The 20,990-nt window shown below is 43.3% G+C and overlaps 1 protein-coding gene across 1 annotated transcript in view; it reads right to left on the bottom strand.

Annotated features, from left to right (window-relative positions):
• Positions 1-5,540: 5,540 nt before the first annotated feature.
• Positions 5,541-20,990, bottom strand: part of NUPR2 (nuclear protein 2, transcriptional regulator) — a 35,169-nt gene continuing 19,719 nt past the window's right edge. Inside the window, exons 2-3 of the mRNA XM_027861700.1 lie at positions 6,113-6,216; positions 5,541-5,986 (exon numbers count right to left, since the gene is read on the bottom strand). Of these exons, the coding sequence (XP_027717501.1) occupies positions 5,541-5,986; positions 6,113-6,216 (550 nt within the window). The remainder of the gene's footprint in view (positions 5,987-6,112; positions 6,217-20,990) is intronic.

Raw genomic sequence — 20,990 nt, forward strand, 5'->3', positions numbered from 1 at the left:
CAGACCAGTTTCATGCCTAGGTCATTACCCAGTCTTCTCAAGAATAGCAGTACCATCAGAAGAAATAGGGTAGTTGGAAAGAGGGTGGCGGAGGGGAGAGGTTGAGCTAAGCCTGGGGACATCAAGTGTGAGTGCCAACAAGGGCATGCCAGCTTACAGTATATCCTTCAGGTATTTAGAAATGTGGACTAGAAAGGGTGAAGGCGGGAGATAAAACTCAGGGAGTCCTTTGCATAGAGGTGATAATGTAAGGTGGGAGAGAAAAAGGAGTGTCATGTTTGTGACTTTTGCTGTCTCAATGTCTATTTTTCTAAGTTCTCATAAGTCAAATATATTTACTTTTTAAAGGACCCTGCATTCAGTGTTGCTGGAGAACCTATACAATAAATGAGTAAGCACATGCTGGGTTCAAACCACTGGGGAAGAGAAAAAATTTATACAAGAAAGGAGCTTAGAGTCTGGCAGAGAGATGACAACCAAAAAGGCTCTATTGTTATATAAGCCCATTATAGAATCCCCCCAAAAGTACCATTTAGGGTCTAAGGGTAATGGTCCATAGCATCTGGAGTAAGAGGCTGGAGGAGAAAAGTCATACCCCATAGAATTGTTAGATCATATGAATCTGTGCCAAAGATAGTGATACAGAAAATGACTGAGTAAAAAAAAGATGCTATGGGCTCTTTACAGAACTATAGAATCTGAGAGGTGGAAGGGCCCCCAGATGCTACTCATTCCAACCCAGAGAGGATTCCCCTCTACAATTTCCCCAATGCAGCAGCCTTCACTGGAAGATCTCTAGTGCTTAAGAGAAACCTACTACATCCTAAGGCAAGGTTTCTTAAACTGGGGTCCCATGAACTTTTTTTTTTTGCTTTTTGGTGAGGCAATCAGGGTTAAGTGACTTACCCAAGGTCACACAGCTAGTTAAGTGTCAAGTGTCTGAGGCCAGATTTGAACTCAGGTCCTCCTGACTCCAAGGCTGGAGCTCTATCTACTGGGCCACCTAGCTGCCCCCCCTCCATGAACTTGTTTTAAAAAATGTTTTGATCACTGTATTTGAATATGATTGGTTTCCTTTGTAATCCTATGTATTTTGTTTTATGCATTTAATAACATTACAGGGTTAGGCATCACTGGGCTGCCAAAGGAGCATTAATTCCTGTCCTTTGTCCATCTTATTTGACTTATTTTTTAAAAATTTTTTTATTCATTTTGAACTTAAAAACAAAAAGACAAAAAACAAAAAAACCCAACCCAAAACCATATCCATGTACACAGCACAACATAGAGAATTTAATATAAAATCATGAATTTCCATTTCAACCCGTTTACTTTTTTTGATAACTATGTAATACTACACATTGTTTTCAAAGCTACCCTGCCTTCCTGTGCCTCCTTCTAAGTTTTCTTTTGTTCTCTGTTGTGCACTTTTTTTTCTCCTTCCCCACCCCTCCTAGAGAGGCTACAATTAAGGACACACACACATATGTAAGTGGGTAAAACCATACTATACACACTTCTGTTTATCAGTTCTTTCCATGGAGGTGGATAGCATCTTCCTTCATCAGTCCTTTGTCGTTGATTTGAATATTTCTGATGGTCAAGATGCATTAGTCATTCAGAGTTGTTCTTAGGACAGTATTTCTATTACTACGTACACCATTCTCTGGGTGCTGCTCATTTCACTTTTCATTATTTCACGCAAGTCTTTCCATGTTTTTCTAAAAGCAACTAGTTCATCATTTCACATAGTAGTATTCCATCACAATCATGTACCACAATTTGTTTAGCCATTCCCCATTGAAAGGCATCTACCATTTTTAGCCACTCTTATAGGTGTAAGATCTTTTTTTTTTTTTGTGAGGCAGTCAGGGTTAAGTGACTTGCCTAGGGTCATACAGCTATTAAGTGTCAAGTGTCTGAGGCCACATTTGAACTCAGGTCCTCCTGACCCCAGGGCCTGTGCTTTATCCACTGTGCCACCTACCTGCCCCCTGTAAGATGATATTTTAAAGTTATTTTAATTTGCATTTCTCTAATCAATAACAATTTAGAACATTTTTTCATGACTATATGTAGTTTTGATTTCATCATCAAAAAAATGCCTGTTCGTATCCTTTGACCATTTATCAATTAGGGAATGACTTGTATTCTTATAAATTTGACAAAATTCCTTATATATTTGAGAAATGAGACTTTTATCTGAGAGACTATAAAAATTTTTTCCTCAATTTTCTACTTTTCTTTTACTCTTGGCTACACTGGTTTTATCTGTACACAATCCTTTTAACTTAATGTAATTGAAATTATCCTTTTTATACCTCACAATGCTATTTCTTGTTTATTCATAAATTGTTCTACCTATAAGTCTGATAGTTATTATGTTCTATGTTCTAATTCTTTTCTTGTATCTCCCTTTATATCTAAGTCATATATCCATTTTGATCATGTCTTGGTAGGTAAACGATTTAAGATATTGGTCAAGAACTGATGGAGTCTGAATGCAGATTGAAGTATACTATTCCTTTTTTTTTTCATGGTTTTTCCCTTTCGTTCTGTTTCTTCTTTCACAACATGACTAATGTGGAAATATGTTTATATGATTTCATATGTATAACCTATATCAGATTGCTTATCTTCTTGGGGAGGGACAAAAATTTGGAACTCAAAATTTTTCAAAAAATGAATGCTGAAAATTGTCTTTACATGCAATTGGAAAAAATAAAATACTATCACATTTTTTTTTAGGCAATTGGGGTTAAGTGATTTGTCCAAGGTCACACAGCTAGTAATTGTCTGAGGCTGGATTTCAACTCAGGTCTTCCTGACTCCAGAACCAGTGCTTTATCCACTGTACCACCTAGCTGCTCCATACTATATATATGTATATTTTTTGGGGGGGGGGAGTGATGCAATTGAGGTTTAAGTGACTTGCCCAGAGTCACACAGCTAGTGAGTGTTGTGTCTGAGGTCAGATCTGAACTCAGGTCCTCCTGACTCCAGGTCCGGTGCTCTATCCACAGTACCACCTAGCTGCCCCTTAAGCGTTTATTTTCTCTCTTTAACAACCCCCACTCCTCCCAAAAAAAAACCTGGGGGGAAAAACTCAAACCTCTTCTAACAAATTAGCAAAGTCAAGGCAAACAAATTATTTTTGTCTCCATCTGGATCCATCTTAATCCCATCACCTGTAAGGAGGTGGGGAGAGGCTGTATAAATCTAACAAAAGAGAGGCTCACCGTAAGGAGATAGAAAAGATTTTGCCACACTTAATCAGTATAATTTCATAATGAATTATTATAATTTATCTTTTATCCCTGGAAATATTAATAGGAACTTCAGATACTACAACATTAAATACTGTCCCAAAGCAGGGAACTGTTTTAAGCATGAAGCTTAAAATAGATGCTTCTGAGAATCTCCAGTGTCCTCAGTCACACAAAAATAAAACAAAAAACTCAAAACCTTATCTTGGCCTCTAGGAGAATAACAAAATATCTAATTTTTTTAAAAATTATTTTTATTTCACCACAAAATATTAGCCTTGGAATGAAGCATTTTCCATAGTAATTCTAACAGTGTCTTTTTTTTTTTAAAGTATTTTTAAAAATCCTGAGAGGTCTTTCTTCTTGTTCAGTTGTGTCCAACTCTTCATGAACCCATTTCAGGATTTCTTGACAAAGATATGGTAGTGGTTTGCCATTTCCTGCTCCAGCTCATTTGACAGATGAGGGAACTGAGGCAAACAGGGTGAAGTGACTTGTCCAGGGTCACACAGCTAGTAATGTCTGAGGTTGGATTTGAGCTCAGTTTTTCTTGACTCCAGGCTCAGCACTCTGCATTACATAGGTCTTTAGAGATCATTTAATCCTACTCCCTCACTTTACAGATGAGGAAATTAAAGATCACGTATTAAGAGCAGACCTGCTGGGAGTCAAACTAGGTATTAAAAAGCAGAGCCAGGCTTCAAAACTAGGCTCGAGACCAGACTTGGAAGTCCAGGACTCTGCAAAGGTGGCAACAGTGTATCTTTTGAGCTTTCTTAATTGGCAAAAATCAGTCTTGGCCAATTTTTTTTACTGACCTAACACATACCTGCCACTTGTAACAAGGGAGTGCTGACAAAGTACATGTACAAGTACTGTACAATAGAAGAATAGATTTGATCTTTATTATTCTGGTACCTAAACTACAAAGTAGTTTTCTGTAATCCCATCAATGTCTTATAAGCACCTATTTTAAAACCACTTTTGTGCTCGTAGTAACATTAACTGACCAAAAGAAAAGAGTTGAAAAGCCATTCTTGCTGCTCTCCTTTAATGAGGAATCCTAAAGAGAAGACACACCCAAAGGGACTGAACACAGATCTTACTGAAGGAAGAGCTCAAAGGGAAAAGGCACTGAGGTGTCAAAAAAAAAGCCCTGGTGACCAACATGGACTCTCTCTCCCTTATGGCCAGTTACAGCTGGAGTCAGAGAAAAGACTCTAACATGTCCTTTGTGCAGCCTGCAAAAAATTAAAACAAAAAGATAATGGATCTCTTCAGTGAGAGGGTCACCATGGGGGGCAACGATGATTTCTGGAGGAACATCTATGTCCACACACATGAGGGAGAGAACTGTTTCCTGGCCTTTGAAAGGGCCAATGACTTTAAGGAGTTCCTGGGATTTTTTTTAAAAAGTAGCATTTCCCAAGATTTTATAATGGAGGCCAACTCTAAAAGCAACACATCTAACATTTGTCCATTTACAGTTAATTAGCACGTATTAAGCACCTACTACGTGCCAGGCATTATGCTAAGGCAAAACAGTTCCTGTTCTCTAGTATAGTAGCTCACTGTCTAATGAGGGAGACTTTCCTTTAGAATGTAAGCTCTTTAAGGGCAGGAACTGCCCTCTTTGCTTGTATTTGTAACCTCAGTTCAGCCCAGAGGCAGGGGCATAAGTCTTTTTCTTTGGATCCACCTGGCACATAGTAGGTAGGCATTTAATACATGTCTGCTGACTGTTTAATAAACATCTTTTCTCTTCAGTGTGAAGGGCTGGTTGTCTGATGAACTGTGAATGGACAAATGTCAGGGTTTGGGTTTTTTTTGCGCTTCGATTATTAAGCCTTGGGAACATTCCACTTAAAAATCCCTGGAACCACGAAAAGCCCTTGGCCTTGGCAGGAGACAAAGGGAAGGAAAGTTTCTAGCAGTTATGGGAAAGTCACCAAGGCTGGATTTTTTTGAAGGGGTGGGGCTTGGAATTAAGAAGTCCAGAGTTAAAATCCCGTCTCAGACACTGCGTTAGCTGTGTGACCCTGGGCCAGTCCCTGAACTCTCAGCCTCAGTTTCCCCATGTGAAAAACGGGGCCCTCAGCGTACAGCCCGACCGCACGGGGTCTCCCGGAGGAGGGAGGGGGAAGCGGGCCCCCAGGAAGCCTCCCACCCAGCCGGAGCCGGAGCCAGGGCGCGCACGCGCACACCGACGCACACGCGCACACGCACCGTGGCCAGGGGCGGGGGGGGGCGACGGGAGCGGGGGGGCCGCCCCCCTCAGCAGAGCCGCGTGCGAGGCCGGGGCTGCAGCTGGCGCTGGCGCCGCTTCCGCTGGCTGTTGTACAGCTTCCGGGCGATCTTCCGCTCATGGCCCGCGGGCACCGGCCGGTTGGTGCGGAGCTCCCGCTCCCGCCGGGTGCGGCCCTTGCTCCAGCCGGGCCCGCGGATCGGGTACTCCCGCAGGTTGTAGTATTCGTAGCAGTCGTAGTGCTCCTCCTCGAAGCTCGTCAGCGGCAGCTCTGCCAGTGACTTCTGCCGGGTCGGAGGCTGGAACCGAGGAGGCGGCGGGGACAGCGGCGGGGGCGGTGATGGCTGCCGCTCCACTTCCCTCTCCATCCCGGGGCGCAGTCCGAGGCCTGGGCGCTTCTTGCGCGAATAAGAGGCCCGCCACGTGACAGGAGCCCGCGGCGGCCATTGGCTTAGCCGAGTTCCCGTCCCTCGCCCTGCGTCACAGAGCGCGCAACCAATCGTCGCCCGACCTATGTCACCTGTCTTGCCCTAAACCCCTCCCACCTAGCCACAAGCAAGGAAACTCTCCCTAGCAGATTAAGTTGGCGGCTTGGCCCCGCCCTCCTTGTAGAACTTTGAAGGGGCAAGGGAGCTGCCGCTCCACGTGCCCTCTCTTCTCGTTATCCTCTCGCGGGACTTCCTACAGCCTAAAGATGTGCCCGAACTACCGATCCCAGCATGCTTAGCTAGGGGGCTAGAGGACCTTATCCTTAAACCTGGTATACTGAGGGGGCTTAGTAAGTGCTCTGTTATCCGTCCGTCTGTCTAGTTTGTCAGTAAAGTGATCAAACTGGCCACCTAATAATAATGACCAATGCTATTTATAAAGCGTTTTAAGGTTTGCGAAGCACTTTGCACACGTCTGGTAATGTTTTTTAAAGCTCTTTGCAAACCTTAAATTGCTATATAACATAAATATAAAGTACTATATTCATAAAATACTAACTGTAGAATCTACTAATAGTTAGCCTTTATATGGCATCTTGAGGTTTGCACAGTGCTTTGCACTGTATCTCCCATGCATCCAATAATGATAGCACTTTAAGATTGACAAAGCAGTTTGCGCATGGTAAATCTGCCTAATGACAATAATAATAGCTAGTATTTATATAGTACTTCAAGATTTGTGAAGTGATTTCTGTATATTACATTTATACATTCATCAGAGTATCTTTCTAATAATAACAGCTAGCATTTGTATATCACTTTAAGGTTTGCAAAGTACTTTGCCTGTAACTAATTTATCTGTTTTATTAACTATTTCTATCTTTCTGTCTCTGTCCTTGAATTCCTCAGCAGACCCCCCCCTGCACCCCCCTTCAGGATCCATCAAACAGAGGTATATTCAGGTCATAGTATGATAAGAGACCATAGACCCGAGGGTCAGAGTTCTGCGGGGGGCCATCTATCTAATCTGACCCCCTCCTTTTACAGATGAGGAGGAAACTGAGGCAGGCCCTGGGCATCCCAGAGCTTCCTGGGATCATAGCTCCATAGCTGGAAGGGAACCCCAGTTCAACCTCCTCATCTTGCACTTGCTGAAACTGAGGCCCAGAAAGTTCTTTGTCCAATGTCACACCGCTAGTTAATGAGGAGTAAGAGCACCTTGTTTCAGATCCCAGCTCTACTACTCAGGAAACCTGTGTGATTTTGAGCAAGTCACTTCCTCTCCCTAAGCCTCAGTTTCCTCAGCTGTAAAGTGAGGGAGCTAGACTAGATGGCCCTGGGGTCCCTTCCAGCTCTGGATCTGTATAATCCCACCCATGACCTGCCATTTGCTTCCTGTGTGACCTTGAGCAAGGCACTTATTCTCCCTTGGTCTCGGTTTTCTCATTTGCAGAAACGAGGGGTTGAACTAGCTAAGGTACCTTCTCGTTCCAAATCTGTAATAAAATGTGATTCATAAATTTCAGAGGTGAGACTAGAACTCAGTTCTCCTAACTTCCTGCCCAGTGCTCTTGAGGAGAACCTTCTCAGCACAGTTCTATAATCAAAGATGTCCAAGCTGTTGTTTAGTGACTCTTCTTTGTGTCTCTCATCTACTTAAAACAAAAACAAAGAAAAAATGTGTATTGATATCTTCTGTCTTTTTCACATCACCCAAATTTCTTCTACTATTTCTCCCCCACTCCCTCAGGGCTATTCCATACATGAAATGCCTTTTTTTTTTTTTTTTTGAAAGAAAAAAGAGAAAAGCAAATCAGCAAAACTGATCACTTCTTTTAAAAAGTCTGATAATACATGTAGTTTCTCATTCCTTTGGACCTCCCACTTCTGCAAAAAAGTGAGGTAGAGGTGTCTTGTCTATATGTCTTCTTTGGGGCCACAGTTATTCTTTATAGTTTTTCTATGTTCACTTTTGATTTGTGTGTGTGATCTTTCTCTTTACATTTTTGTCATGATTGTGTATATTGTCATCTTGTCTCAGCTTCATCTGAGTTTCCATGCTTCTCTGTACTCACCCAGTTCATCATTTCTTGCAGCCCAGTAATTTTCTCTTACATTCATGTACCACAACCAGCCATTCCCCAATCAATGGACATTCCTAGCCTCCATTTCTTCTCCACTACAAAAAGTGCCCGTCATAAATATTTTGGCATGTATGAGGACTCTCTTCTCGTCAGTGAGCTCTTTGGGGAATAAATGTGCTAGTGGAAACTCTGAGTCAAAGAGCACGCATATTTTAATCACCTTATTTGCATAATAACAAATTGCTTTCCTAAATGGTTTGTGTTGATTAACAGCTCCACCAAAGACATACAGAGGGCCTATCTGCCCACGACACCCCCTCCCCCCAACATTGATTAGCACCGTACTCTGTCATCTTTGCCAAACTGTAGGATATGAGGTGATATCTCAGGGTTATTTGGATGGATTTTTCCTTCTCTCATTATTATACATCTGGCTCATTCCTATATGTGGCTATATGCAATTCTTTCATCAATTGTTTGTTCAAATCCTATGGCCATTTATCTATTAGGAAATGACTTTGGTCATATATTTGTATAAATATATAATGTAATATTGTGGCTTCAAGAAGCCATAGCATGCACAGTGGCCACACCCCGGTAAAACCATCTCAGCAGACAGGCTAAACCAGGTGGAGGGTAACCAACAGGCCTCAAACCTATGGGTGAGTTGGGGGATGTCTACCTCAAGGGTGGGAAGACTTTCCCGCCAGAAAGGGCAGAGGTGAACAATGTGTTCAAACAGGCCACAAAAGCTGAAGCAGGTGTTGTGGAGGCTTAGAGCTTAGAGCTTGGTCAGACAGAAGACACCAAGGTCATCCACTGCATCCCGGGCCATTGCCAGTCCTCTTGAGGTTGTTCTGCCACTGGACTTAAATGACTCTGGAAGAGACCCTTGTTTGGGCAAAAATACATCTCCTGTTTGTAGTGGTGAAAGATATGTAATTTACTTCTCTTCTAATTTTTTTATTCTTTCATTGATTTTCAAATTCACAGACTTACTCCACCCATCACCTTCTTACCCCATGAAGAGCCTTCCTCAGAACCAGGAGGACCAGGGTTTAAGTCCCAGCCTCTGACACTTATTGGCCTGGTGACCCTGGTCAAGTCACTCAACCTCTCAGTGCCCCCTAGGCAACTCTCCAAGACTTTAAATTTCTGAGAAGGTGCAAGCCTTCACGGGTAGAAAGAATTTCCCTATATAGGAGTTCTCTATGCCAATGAAATTACAGGTCCAGTTCCAGTGTCAGACTGGATGAACTCAACTTAGAAAAGCCTTGGATCTTTCAATTTCACCCAGCAAAAAAAATGAAGTCAGCTTGGACCCAACTTGAAACATTTCTCATACTGTTTCCTAACTGGTGTGTCCTTGGGCACATAGGAGACTCTCTGGTCTCGGTTTCCTTATCTGTAAAATAAGGAATCTAGATTAGATTTGAAGTCCCTTCTAATTACATTAATGAGAGTTTAATTTATTGTACTAGGGTAAGGTTAAGGTTCTTTTACATCTAGACCCAAGAAGACATGTGCAGAATTCATGAAAAATAGTTTTTAACTTGCTTTCACCAAAGTCTTATTTCAATGCCTGAAGTTATCCTTACCTTCTTAAAAACCATTCAAGCTTAGCCTAGCCCTGGCACTGAATGGCAGAAACCAAGGCACCAAGACATCAAACTTGGTAAAGGATTGAAATGCTGGTCATCTGAAGATCAATCCAGGAGGCCCCCAATGAGGTGCAGGGAAAGTTAAGGAATTTTTCAGCCACAGCAACCCACCAAGACCACCTGCTGAAAGATGGAGAAAGGCAGCTAGGTGAACAGTGCGTAGAGTGCCAGGCCTGGAATCAGGAAGGCTCATCTTCAGATCTGGCCTTAGACACTTACTGGCTGTGTGACCCTGGGCAAGTCACTTTACCCTGTTTGCCTCAGTTTCCTCATCTGTCAAATGAGCTGGAGAAAGGAAACGGCAAATCTCTGCCAAGAAAACCCCCAATGGGGTCATGGAGAGTCAGACATGACTGAAATGACTGGACAACAACAGAAGATGGAGAAGTTGCATTCTGCAACATGTTAACTGCAAAGGGAGTGCCCACATGGGCAAATTCACGATCCTTGACGTGTTTTCAGCTCTTGGTATTTGTGGCTGTTATTGACAGGACATGAGGATTTTATCTAATGTGGAAAAAAACAACAGCTTATGAATGGGCCACAGCACTCTTAGCAACCATAAACAGGAGTAAAGGAAGCTGTAGGGAAGGTGTCAAAGAGATTAGGACTGAAAATGGAAGTGGGCCCATTGTGCTGGGAGACCCAGGTGGAGGAAATAGTGGTAGCTCCCAGTGCCCAGATTTGCAAAGCACTTTACATACAGTAGCTTCTTTGATCCTCCAGTAATCCTCAGAGCTAGGGGCTATTATCATCCCCATTTGACAGATGAGGAAACTGAGGCAGGAAGCCATTAAGTGACTTGTCCAGGGTCACACAGCTAGTAAGTATCTGAGGCTGGGTTTGTACCCAGGTCTTACTGACTCCAGGTCAAGCTGCCCTGTGGACTGATAAAATTAAGTGAAATCGAGGAGGACACTTGCCCCTCCCCCCATGGTTGGGTGGACTCCTTGGGAAGAATGAATATAAATGGGTGTGGACTGGCATTGCACAGTGTGAGAAGGTATGAGTTGGTTGTGATTGGCAGTGAAAGAGGGAGGACCCACGATGATGCAGCTACAGATGTACTGGACATAAGATTTTTTTTTTGTTCTCCAGGGATTAGAGAAAGGGTTTATTCAGGGCTTGCATTGTGCCCAGCACTGTGCTAAGTGCTCTGAGTACAAACACCAGCAAACAAGACAGCATCTGCCCTCAAGGAGCTTACTCTCCAATGAGGGAGGATCACTCATAGAGAGAAGCTGCAAAGGAGGGGAGAAAGGGGAGGGTCCCTGGTAGGTGGGCTAGAGACATGGCCAGAAAATGGGCTAGAAGCCTGGATGGTTCTAGGGCTGAATTCAAGTCTCCAATGGGGGGAAATTAGAGAAAATGACCCAGGTGGAGACAGCATGGCATGGCAGGAGAGGGTCAGGGCCCCCAAGGGACAGTAGTCCCTGCTTCTGGGAGATGCTTCTTTCTCTGATCCATCTGGGTCTTCCTACCTCTAGTTCTAGTATGGTCACTCTCCTTCCTAAGGCCAGCCAACGTTCCCGTGGGATCGCAGGATAACATTGTACAGCCCCCTCCCTGTGAAGAACCCAGAGCAAGGCTCCTGCCTGGAGCCGAGGGTGGCACGGATGAGGAAAGAGACTGAAGGAATGACTTAATTTCCCCTGGGTTGCGATAAGCAGCCAACCTATGACTCAAACTCAGGTCCTCTGCCTTTGAGCCCAGGGATCCTTCCTCTTATACCCCATGCTGCCTCTTCAGTGATTCAGGAGGTGCTTCCCATTTTAAGGCAGACACCCTCTGAGTTCCTTAGCCACGGGAGGTATCAGCTGGCAGTCACCGATCCAGCCTGGGAAAGAGGCCTGGCACAGAACCTGGGGCTGACCTCAGGGCAGATGAGTCAAACTCCCAGCCTCTCTCCTGACCCTGCCCAACACAGACTACTCTGGGAACCAGAGGGGCCCAGGGTGTGCCTGTTCAAGGAGCAGCAGTACAAGCTAATCCGGGCAGGTACAAGGCTTTTGCTAGAAAAGTTGGAGGTCTAGTCTTTGCTGCCTTAGGCCAGCATCGTGGAGCAGGAACAATTATCTTGCCAGCACTTTCGGGTTCTCCCGTCAACACCTAGTTATAATGATTTAATTGCTACTTCAGTTGAAACTACACTCAGGAAAATATGAAGTATCAGAGAAGGTTCCCCTGCCCCTTTCAGGTTGTTTTAACCAGCACATTCTTCCCTAGAAATGGCAGTTATCCCTTTGGGATCAGTCTTTTACTAAATTGACTAAATATCATCAGTGCCAATTCAAAGACATCTTTTCAGCTCCTAGTTATTCTGGGGTCCTAGCTAGCAGAGTTATACAGCCAGAGTTGGAAGGGATATCCGAGGCTATCCAATCCAGGCCTCTCCTCTTACAGATGAGGAAACTGAGGCTCAGGAAGATGAAGTGACATATAGGATGAGATCCAGAGATAGAAGGGGTCTCAGAGTCCTTCAGGGCCACCTCCTCGTTTTACAGATGAGGAAACTGAGGACCCTGGAGGTTAAGGGACTTGCCCAAAGTCACACTTGGTAGGAGGGGAGGGGGTCACATCAGAAGCTCTCTGGGTCCAGAGCCAGTGATTCCCCATCTCTACCAGGCTGTTTGCAAAGCTACCCATTTTTTATTTTACTCTTCTATTTGGTGCCATATAATTAGGAGTGGGGATAGTGGCCTATATAACATCGTGAGAAGCAGTGCAATTTTGGTGACTCATTAAAAGGACAAGTCCTGGAGGACTATTTTTAATAAATCTCTGAAGCCTTGCGTCTATCCACATATCCTGACTCTGACTCAGAAGGAAAAAATTGAATCCAATTGTCACATAGAGGCTCCCAGGCAAATAGAAAAGTGGCTCCAAGCTATTTGTGTGGACTCTAGCTAGCCATTCTTTGCCTTGAACTTGGGCCTCATTCTGATGGACGTTTCTGAGTTTCTGTTGACTAATTCACTTTGGGTTCACACCCTATTACTGCCTGGGTTGGGCAGCACTATGCAGTCTCTTTAAATTAAATTAAGGAGTGTGTACAAATATTCTGGCTCCATAAACAGAAACACTTCCCATCAGTATTTGGTCACTATGGGACTAAATGTGGGGGAATAGAATTGCACCGATCGAAAAGCCTTGATTAGGCACTTGTTATGTGTTTGGCACTGGGGATACCAAGGGAAGAAACTGACCCTTCTCACAGTGAACTTGCTTTCCAATGGGGAGATGACAAGGACCTGTATATAAGTGAGTAGGTACAGAATCCCCCTGAAGAGAATCAATACCGAGCAATTCTACACACCATCGTTGGAGAGGGGAGGGCAGCATCGGCCGGGGGAAATCAAGAAAGGATTTTTGGAGAAGGTGGTACTTAAGCTATATTTTGAAGGATGAGAGGGTTTCTATGAAGTGGAGATAGAAGGCATGTATTCCAGGCGTGGAAGGCCTTGGGAACAGAAGGTCTAACAATAAAGGTAAGACGCACCAGACTTTTTAGGAATGTGATGAAGGTAGGTAGCATACACTACTCTCCACTTTCTGCTTCCTGAAATGCAAACAGTTTTGATAAAAGTCATTATCAAATCACTGTTCAGTGAAAAAGGATACCTGTGTGTGTTCTAAGGTGAGAGAAAGGGCCCTTCATTGTTCATTGCCCAGAACTAGGTTCACCAAGGCTCCCTCCAAGCGTTGGGTTGGCAGAAGGAGAATATTTTGAATGCTCCAAAAAGCCCACCAGGATGAGCAAATCCGTACATGGGCTAAAGACTGGGTCCCCAGACAGTCCCCCGTGACACATGCATAACATATTTGTAATTTGAGCATGGTAATCACTCTGTGCAAATAATAAAGTAGAATTTTAATTATGGTCCAAGGTTTCATTTTTTTCTTATGATTTCCCATGCACTAAAACCAGAGGCTGCTAGGTGGCGCAGTGGATAGAATGCCAGGCCTGGAGTCAGGAAGACTCCTCCTGGGTTCAAATATGGTCTCAGACACTAGCTGCGTGACCCTGGGTGAGTCCCTTAATGCTGTTTGCCTCAGTTTCCTACTCTGTCAAATGAGCTGGAGAAGGAAATAGCAAACCACTCCCCTGTCTTTGCCAAGAAAATCCCAAATGGGGTCATGAAGAGTTGGACATGACTGAAACTGTTGAAATTGGGGGGAGCCTTATCTAGGTAGATGAACTGGGTAAAAGCTGCCTAGTTTAATGAGTTTAAAAAAAAAAACACAAAAGCAAGCAGGAGCTGAGAAATTTAATCACTTATTCACCCCAGTTTCCCTCTGCCCATGACCACTCCAGATTTAGGATCACAGAATTCCTGCTGGAAAGGACTCCCCAGGCCCTCCAGCCCAATCTAGATCCGAACATGAATCCCCTCTACAAGACTTGCAACAGGTAGTCATTGAGATTTGGCTTGTAAACCTTTAAGAGCCAGGCATGGTAATGCATATTTGTAATCCTTGCTACTAGGTGAAGCTGAGGCTGGTAAATTGGTCAAATTTTGGAGTTCTGAGCTGTGGTACAGCTAAAACCTATCAGGCATCTGTGCAAAGTATGGCGCCATTGTGGTAAGCCACCAGAAGCAGGAGGCTGCCCAGTTGTCTAAGGAAGGGTGAACCAGCCCAGGTAGGAAATGGAGCAGGTCAAAGCTTCTGAACCTGTCAATCAAGAAACATTTATGAAGTGCCTACTACGTGCTCGGCACTGTGCTAAGCAGTGGGGTAAAAGACAGTGCCTGCCCTCAAGGGGCTTACAAGCTAATGGAGGAGACTGTGCAAACAAATATAGACAGAGCAAGCTATGTACAGGATAAATAAGTAATTAACAGGGGAAGGTAGTAGAATTAAGAGGGGTGCGGAAATGCTTCCAGTAAAAGAAGGGATTTTAGTTGGGACTTAATGGAAACTAAGATCAGTTGTCAGAGTAAAGTCAGGAGAGTGTTACAGGCATAGATAATAGCTAGAGAAAATGCCTAGTGTCTTGTCCGTGGGATGACCAGGAGACCAGTGTCACCAGATCGAAGAGTAAGGTGTAAGAAGGCAGCAATTGTAGGAGGGGGCTAGGTTATGAAGGGCTTTGAATGCCAAACGTAGCATTTTGTATTTGATCCTAAGAGCAGTGAGATGGGGCTGTGGGTGGCCGCTGTAATTCCAGGCTGAGCAAGATATGGAGATCCAGTCTCAAACAAGCAAGCAAATAAAAGAAAACCCCCAGCAAGAGGGAACCTGCTGCCTCCTGAAGCAGCCAGTATCTATCGAGTATGGATTTAGTTTTTAGGAAGTTTTTCCAAATCTCAAGCCTAAACTTGCCTCTCTGCCACATCTATGCCTTGCTTTTTTCCCCTTCTGCCCTCTGTGGCCTGCAAAACAAGCCTATAATGCAATTCTATGCAATAGCTGTTCAAATACTTGAAGGTAGTTATCATGTCCTAAATCTCTTCTTTAGGCTAAATATCTCCACAACTGATCTTCATATGGCCTAATCCATATGAAGCCTTTTACCTTTTACCTTTTACCTTTTTAAAGGTAAGCCTTTTACCATTCTGGTTGCCCTCCTTTGGACACTCCTTTCCAGCTTATCAATGCCTTTACTAGTATGTCATATCCTGTATACAAGCTGATATTCCACATGTGGTCTGACCAAGGCAGGTATGGTGGCATTATCGCTTCCCTAATCCTGGACACCAAGCATCTCTTACACAATCTGAGATTGCATTAGCTTTCTAGGTTGCCATATCACAGTATTGACTCATACCAAGCTTGCAATCCACAAACACCAACACTGTCCTACCCCCCATCTTTTTCAGTCAAACTGATGTCTAGCAGTGCCTTTTCCCTCTACACTTTCAAAGATGATTTTTTGAATCCAAAAAAAGAGTACTTTGCATTCAGCACTTTGTATTCATTTTATTAGATTTGGCCCAATTTGTCAAGATATTTTTCAATCTTCACTGTCACCTAATGTGTTATCTCTTCTAACGCATTATCATCTGCAAATTTTATTCACACAGTGTCTATGCTTTTATTTAAGAAATTGATATAAATGTGCAAAGGGACCAGAAGAGATCCACTGGAGATCTCCTTTCAAGTTGACATTGAATCCTTAATGATTACTCTTTGGCTTCAAGCATTCAACCAGTTCGGAATCTGCCTAATTGTGCTGTTATTAAGGCCACATTTCCCTATCTTTTCCACAAGCATATTATGAGAAGCTTTGTTTTATGCTTCACTAAAACCTAGGTAAATTGAATTCAGCTGTATCTCTAGCCCTCTCCTGATCAAAGATCTCCTGATTCAAAGACCCCTGTCAGAAAAGGAGATGAGCTTGGTCAGTTCTGGATTGAAGGCCTATGGCCATTTGTGACCAGGGCTTGCTTTCCTCGGTGCTTTCTAACCCATCCCCAGAATAATAGGATAGAAATCAAATTCACTGCTTTAGAATTTGCTCTATTCTTTTCTCTTTTTTGGAAAATTAGAACAATATTTGCCCTTCTCCAATCCAGTGGTAGAGCTCCAAACCTATTCTCCATGATCTCTCTCTCTCTCTCTCTCTCTCTCTCTCTCTCTCTCCCCCCCCTCTCCCTCCCTCCCTCCCTCTCTCTCTCTCCTTCTTCCCCTCCTTCCTCTTTCTTTTCCTTCTTTCCTTTCTGTCTTTCTTTCTTTCATCTCTCTTCCTTCTTCTCTCCCTTCTCTCTCTCTTTCTCTCTCTCTTTCCTCCCTCCCTTCCTTCCTCTTTCTTTTTCTTCCTTCCTTCTTTTCTTTCTAGAAAGCATAAGCCCCATGAGGTTAGGGACCTTGTCATTTGGCCTTTGGTGTTTTTATGAGATTACTGAGTTGGGGGCAGCTAGATGGCTGGGCATGGAGTCAGGAAGATCTGAGTTCAAATCTAGCCTTAGACACTTACTAGCTTGTGAGCCTGAGCAAGTCATTTAACTTCTATTTGCCTCAGTTTCCTCATCTAGAAAATGGGGATATTAATAATGTGTTGTTGTGAGAATTGAATAAGACAATACTTCTCAAAAACATTTAGCCCAGTGCTTGGCCCATAGTAAATGCTATATAAATGTTAGCTGTTATTATTAGTATATAATATTTTAAGCTTTTGTGAAGATACTATTTACGAATCTACAACTTCTTTCTCCAGGTTTGTTTTTTTTTAAACTTTACCCTGGAGCAATGTATTTGCTCCCTGGTTCAAAGGCCTTGCCAGAAAATAACTGGGTTGTAAATTCATTAACATTGTTTTCTAATGACAAGAGAAATTTTCTTATAACATCCATGCCAAGTCTAACTATGGTAATATTTACTTATCGTTGCTGTTGACATACCATTATTATCATTGACATAATAATTATATTGTTGGAGAGTAGAGTTAGGAAGGCTTACATTCTCACCCTGGCTCAGATGCACACTAGCCATGTGACCTTGGGCACTTGCCCTAGGTGACTTTCGGAGATTCTAAATAACAAATGGTCTCATATCAGTGGAGGGATTTTTACACACAGGGAATTCTCTATATAAATGAAACCACAGGTCTATATACCATCTCCCCCCAAAATCATTACTATTTCAGATCCTCAGCATGCTTCTATTAGCGTTGACATTTGGCTTTACTAGGATTCATTTTCTTTTGCCAAAATCTGGCTTTGCTTCCACATTGTGGAATGGAGGTGCCAGTGGCTGTGTTTGAGAGGGATTAAATAACTTGCCCAGGGTGACCCGGTGAGGACGTGGATCTGAGGCAGGGTTAGAACCAGGTATCGCTGATTCCAAGACCAGCACCCTAGCCCCTGTAACACCCAGCTGCTCAAATATTTGGAAACCCTTGTCCTGGACAACAAGGACCATTCATTTGGAAAGAGGGAGAAGGAAAACCTTTCTAGAAAACAAAGTCTCCAAGTCCTTTAAAATCAGGGTTAGCACAAACGCTAAAGTACAAAGTTCCAGTATCAGTGACCTGGCCTGGAATGACCACAAGTCAATGACAGAAGCACCTTTTGGCAGCCTGTCTCAAAGGGCTTTACACATCTACACATCACCCCCCACACCCTTCCACGTTGTGGAGGAGAGAATTATAGAGCCATGAGTCATTGTAAAACCCCTGCCGTCAGCTCCTTCTCTCTCCTTTCCCCCAGTCTTTGACAGATAGGTGGCCTTTCTCCTTACCAAGGCCAACTCCCTTGCTATGGCCCCCAATCTTACCCCCTTTTCTCTCCTACAGGAGAGCATCCCATCTATCATTCTCCACCCTTTCTCATATCTTCAGTCTCTCGCTAGCAAGTGGTTCCTTCTCTTTTGCCTTCAAACATGCCTACATCTCTCCCTTCCTTAAAAAAGCTTCACTAGACCATACCATCGCCTCAAGCTATCATCCCATATCTCTCCTTCCTTTCTCAAGGGAACTCCTAGAAAGAGTTAGCCACATTCATTCCCTGCATTTGCAGTCTGGCTTCTGACCTCATCACTCAACTGAAACTGCTCTCTCCAAAGTTACTACTGAGCTGTTGATTGCCAAGTATGATGGTCCTTTCTCAGTCCTCACTCTTCCTTTACGTCTCTTCTGCTTCTGACACTACTGACCACCCTCTCTGCCTGAATACTGGCTCCCTTCTGGGCTGCTTTTTTAATGACATTTCTTTATCCTGTTTTTCTTCATTCCTTTCTGATATCTCTTTCTCAGTCTTCTTTGGTGGTACCATCTTTATCAAGTTCCGTCATTGTGGGAATTCCTCAGAGTTCTGTCATAGATTCTCTTTCTTTCTCTCTTTTTTTTCTCCATCTCTCTCCATTTCTCTCTCTCTCTTTGTCTCTCTCCATCACCTTCTCTTTCTCTCTCTTGCTATCTCTTTCTCTCTCCGTCTCTCTTTCTATCTCTCTGTTGCCATATTTCTCTGTCTTTCCTTTTCTCCTCTTTATCTCTTTGTCTCTCTCTGTCTCTTTCTCTTTATCTCTCTATCTCTTTCTCTCTGTCTCCATTTCTCTTTCACCATCTCTTTCCATCTCTTTCTCCTTCCTTCTCTCTCTCTCTCTCTCTCTCTCTCTCTCTCTCTCTCTCTCAGCTCCCACAGATTTAATTATTATTTCTGTACTGATGACTTTGAGATCTACATATCCACACTTGGTCTCTCCCTCAACTGAGTCTTAAATCATTAATTGCCTAATAGACATCTCAAACGGCTTGGCCTGAAGACATCTAAAATCCACCATGTCTACAACTGAACTCATTTCCTTTTCCCCTGAACTCTCCTCCTCTTCCTAGCTTCCCTATTGCCATCAAAAGACACACTGTCCTTCTGGTCTTGCAGGTTCATGACTTTAGCATTCTCCAGGACTCCTCACTCTTCCTCATCTCACATTTCTCTCATCCAACAGTTACCAAATCTTACTGAGGTTTTTTTCAACCTTAAAAATGACTCTCCCATCTTCCCTGTCTCTCACTCACAAGCTGTCATCTTAGTTCATTCCCTCGTTACCGATTCTCTAGGTTATTGCAACCAATTATGTCCCTTCCTCAAATCTCTTCCCACTCCAGTCTATTGTGCTCAAGTACAGATCTGACCATCGGCCTCCGGCCTCCTCGGTGTAGCCAATTCTAGTGACTTCTTATCAAAACCTCTAGGGTCAATTCCTCAGTTTAGCTTTTAAAGTCCTAAGTAAACTAGTCCCAATCTATCTTTGCAGGCTCATTGTCCCCCTCAGCACTCCATGAATCTGCCAAACTGACCTTCACTCTGGTCCTTATACACAGCCATCCATCTCTTATCTCTCTTTCTTTGCTCTGAGAATGTACCACCTCCTCACCTTTGCCCGTTGATTTCCCCTTTGCTGCATCTCTTGAATACACACCCTTCTAGCCTCTGACACTGCCCCTACCCTGGTCTAGGCCCTTATCACCTCACTCTTGACCATTGCAATAGGCTGATGATGGTGGGTCTGCCTACCTCAAGTCTCTCCCTACCCCAGTGCATTCTCCATTCAGCTGACAAAGTGATTTTCCTAAACATGGGTCCAAGCACGTCCCCCACTTCGTCCCCTGCTACTCAGTAAACTCCAGCAGTTCCCTATTGCCTCCAAGATCGAATACAAAATGCTTTGGTCAGCATTCAAAGCCCTTCATAACCTAGCCCCCTCCTACCTTTCCAGTCTTCTTACATCTTACTCCCCGATACTCTCCATTCCAGCGACACTGGCCTCCTGGCAAGTGACAAGACCTTCCATCTCTCAGCTGGAGAATGATCTGGGCATTGTCTCTGGCTGGGACCCCATGCTTGGAATGCTCTGCCTCCTTATCTCTGCCTACTGACTTCCCTGGCTTCATTTAAATCTCAATTAAAATCCCGTCTCTTAGAGGAATCCTCTTAATTCTAGTGTTTTCCCTCTTTTAATTATTTCCTGCTTATCCTATATATAGCTGGCTCTCTATGTATATATACATATGTGTATGTATATATGCACACATATATGCATATATACATATATATACACATATATATGTATGAATGTGTACATACACATACATGCTGTCTTCCCCATTAGAGTATAAGCTCCTTGAGGGCAGGGGCTGTCTTTTGCCTCTTTTTTTTTTTTTTTTTAAATTTCCGGCTCTTAACACAATGTCTGGCGCAAAGTAGGTGCTTAATAAATGTCTATTTTCTGACTGATTTTGCCTCATAGAGTTTCTCTCTTCTTTTAGGACGAAACCCAAGTACTATCTTCTGCATGGTACCCTTCCTAATCCCCCCAGCCACTGGTACCCTCACTCCCTAACTACCTTGCATTTATCTACTTTGAATATACTTGTATTTATTCACTTAATATTCATGATGTATATATTTTTAGGTGTCCTTGCTATCTCTCCTAGTAGAATATAAGTTCACTTGCAATGGGGATTGTTTCATTCTTTGTACTTGTATCCACAGCACCTGTCACACAGTAAGGGCTTAATAAATGCTGACTTGATTGATTTTTCCCTTCAATATAATATTGTCAGGGCAGAAGACAGCTCCTGGTTTAGAAATCCCAAGTTGCACATTAACACAACTATAAAATATTCCAGGGAGGTTATGGAGAGATATCTGGATGACCAAATTCCTAAAAGACAAAAAAAAAAAAAACCCTAAGGGGGAGAAGATTAAAACTATCGGTTAGGGATGTCTTAGTTTTTAAATAGACCTTTTGAAGATGGAGATTTCATTTTTGGGGAGAGAACTGATACTAAGGAGAAATCCTTTGAGTTGATCTATTAGCCTCTTTGATGGGGTGATTGGTTCAAAAAATGTATTATTCTAGCC

The sequence above is a fragment of the Vombatus ursinus genome, unplaced genomic scaffold (assembly GCF_900497805.2).
Source record: "Vombatus ursinus unplaced genomic scaffold, bare-nosed wombat genome assembly UNPS02014768.1, whole genome shotgun sequence".
Classification (NCBI taxonomy): Eukaryota; Metazoa; Chordata; class Mammalia; order Diprotodontia; family Vombatidae; genus Vombatus; species Vombatus ursinus.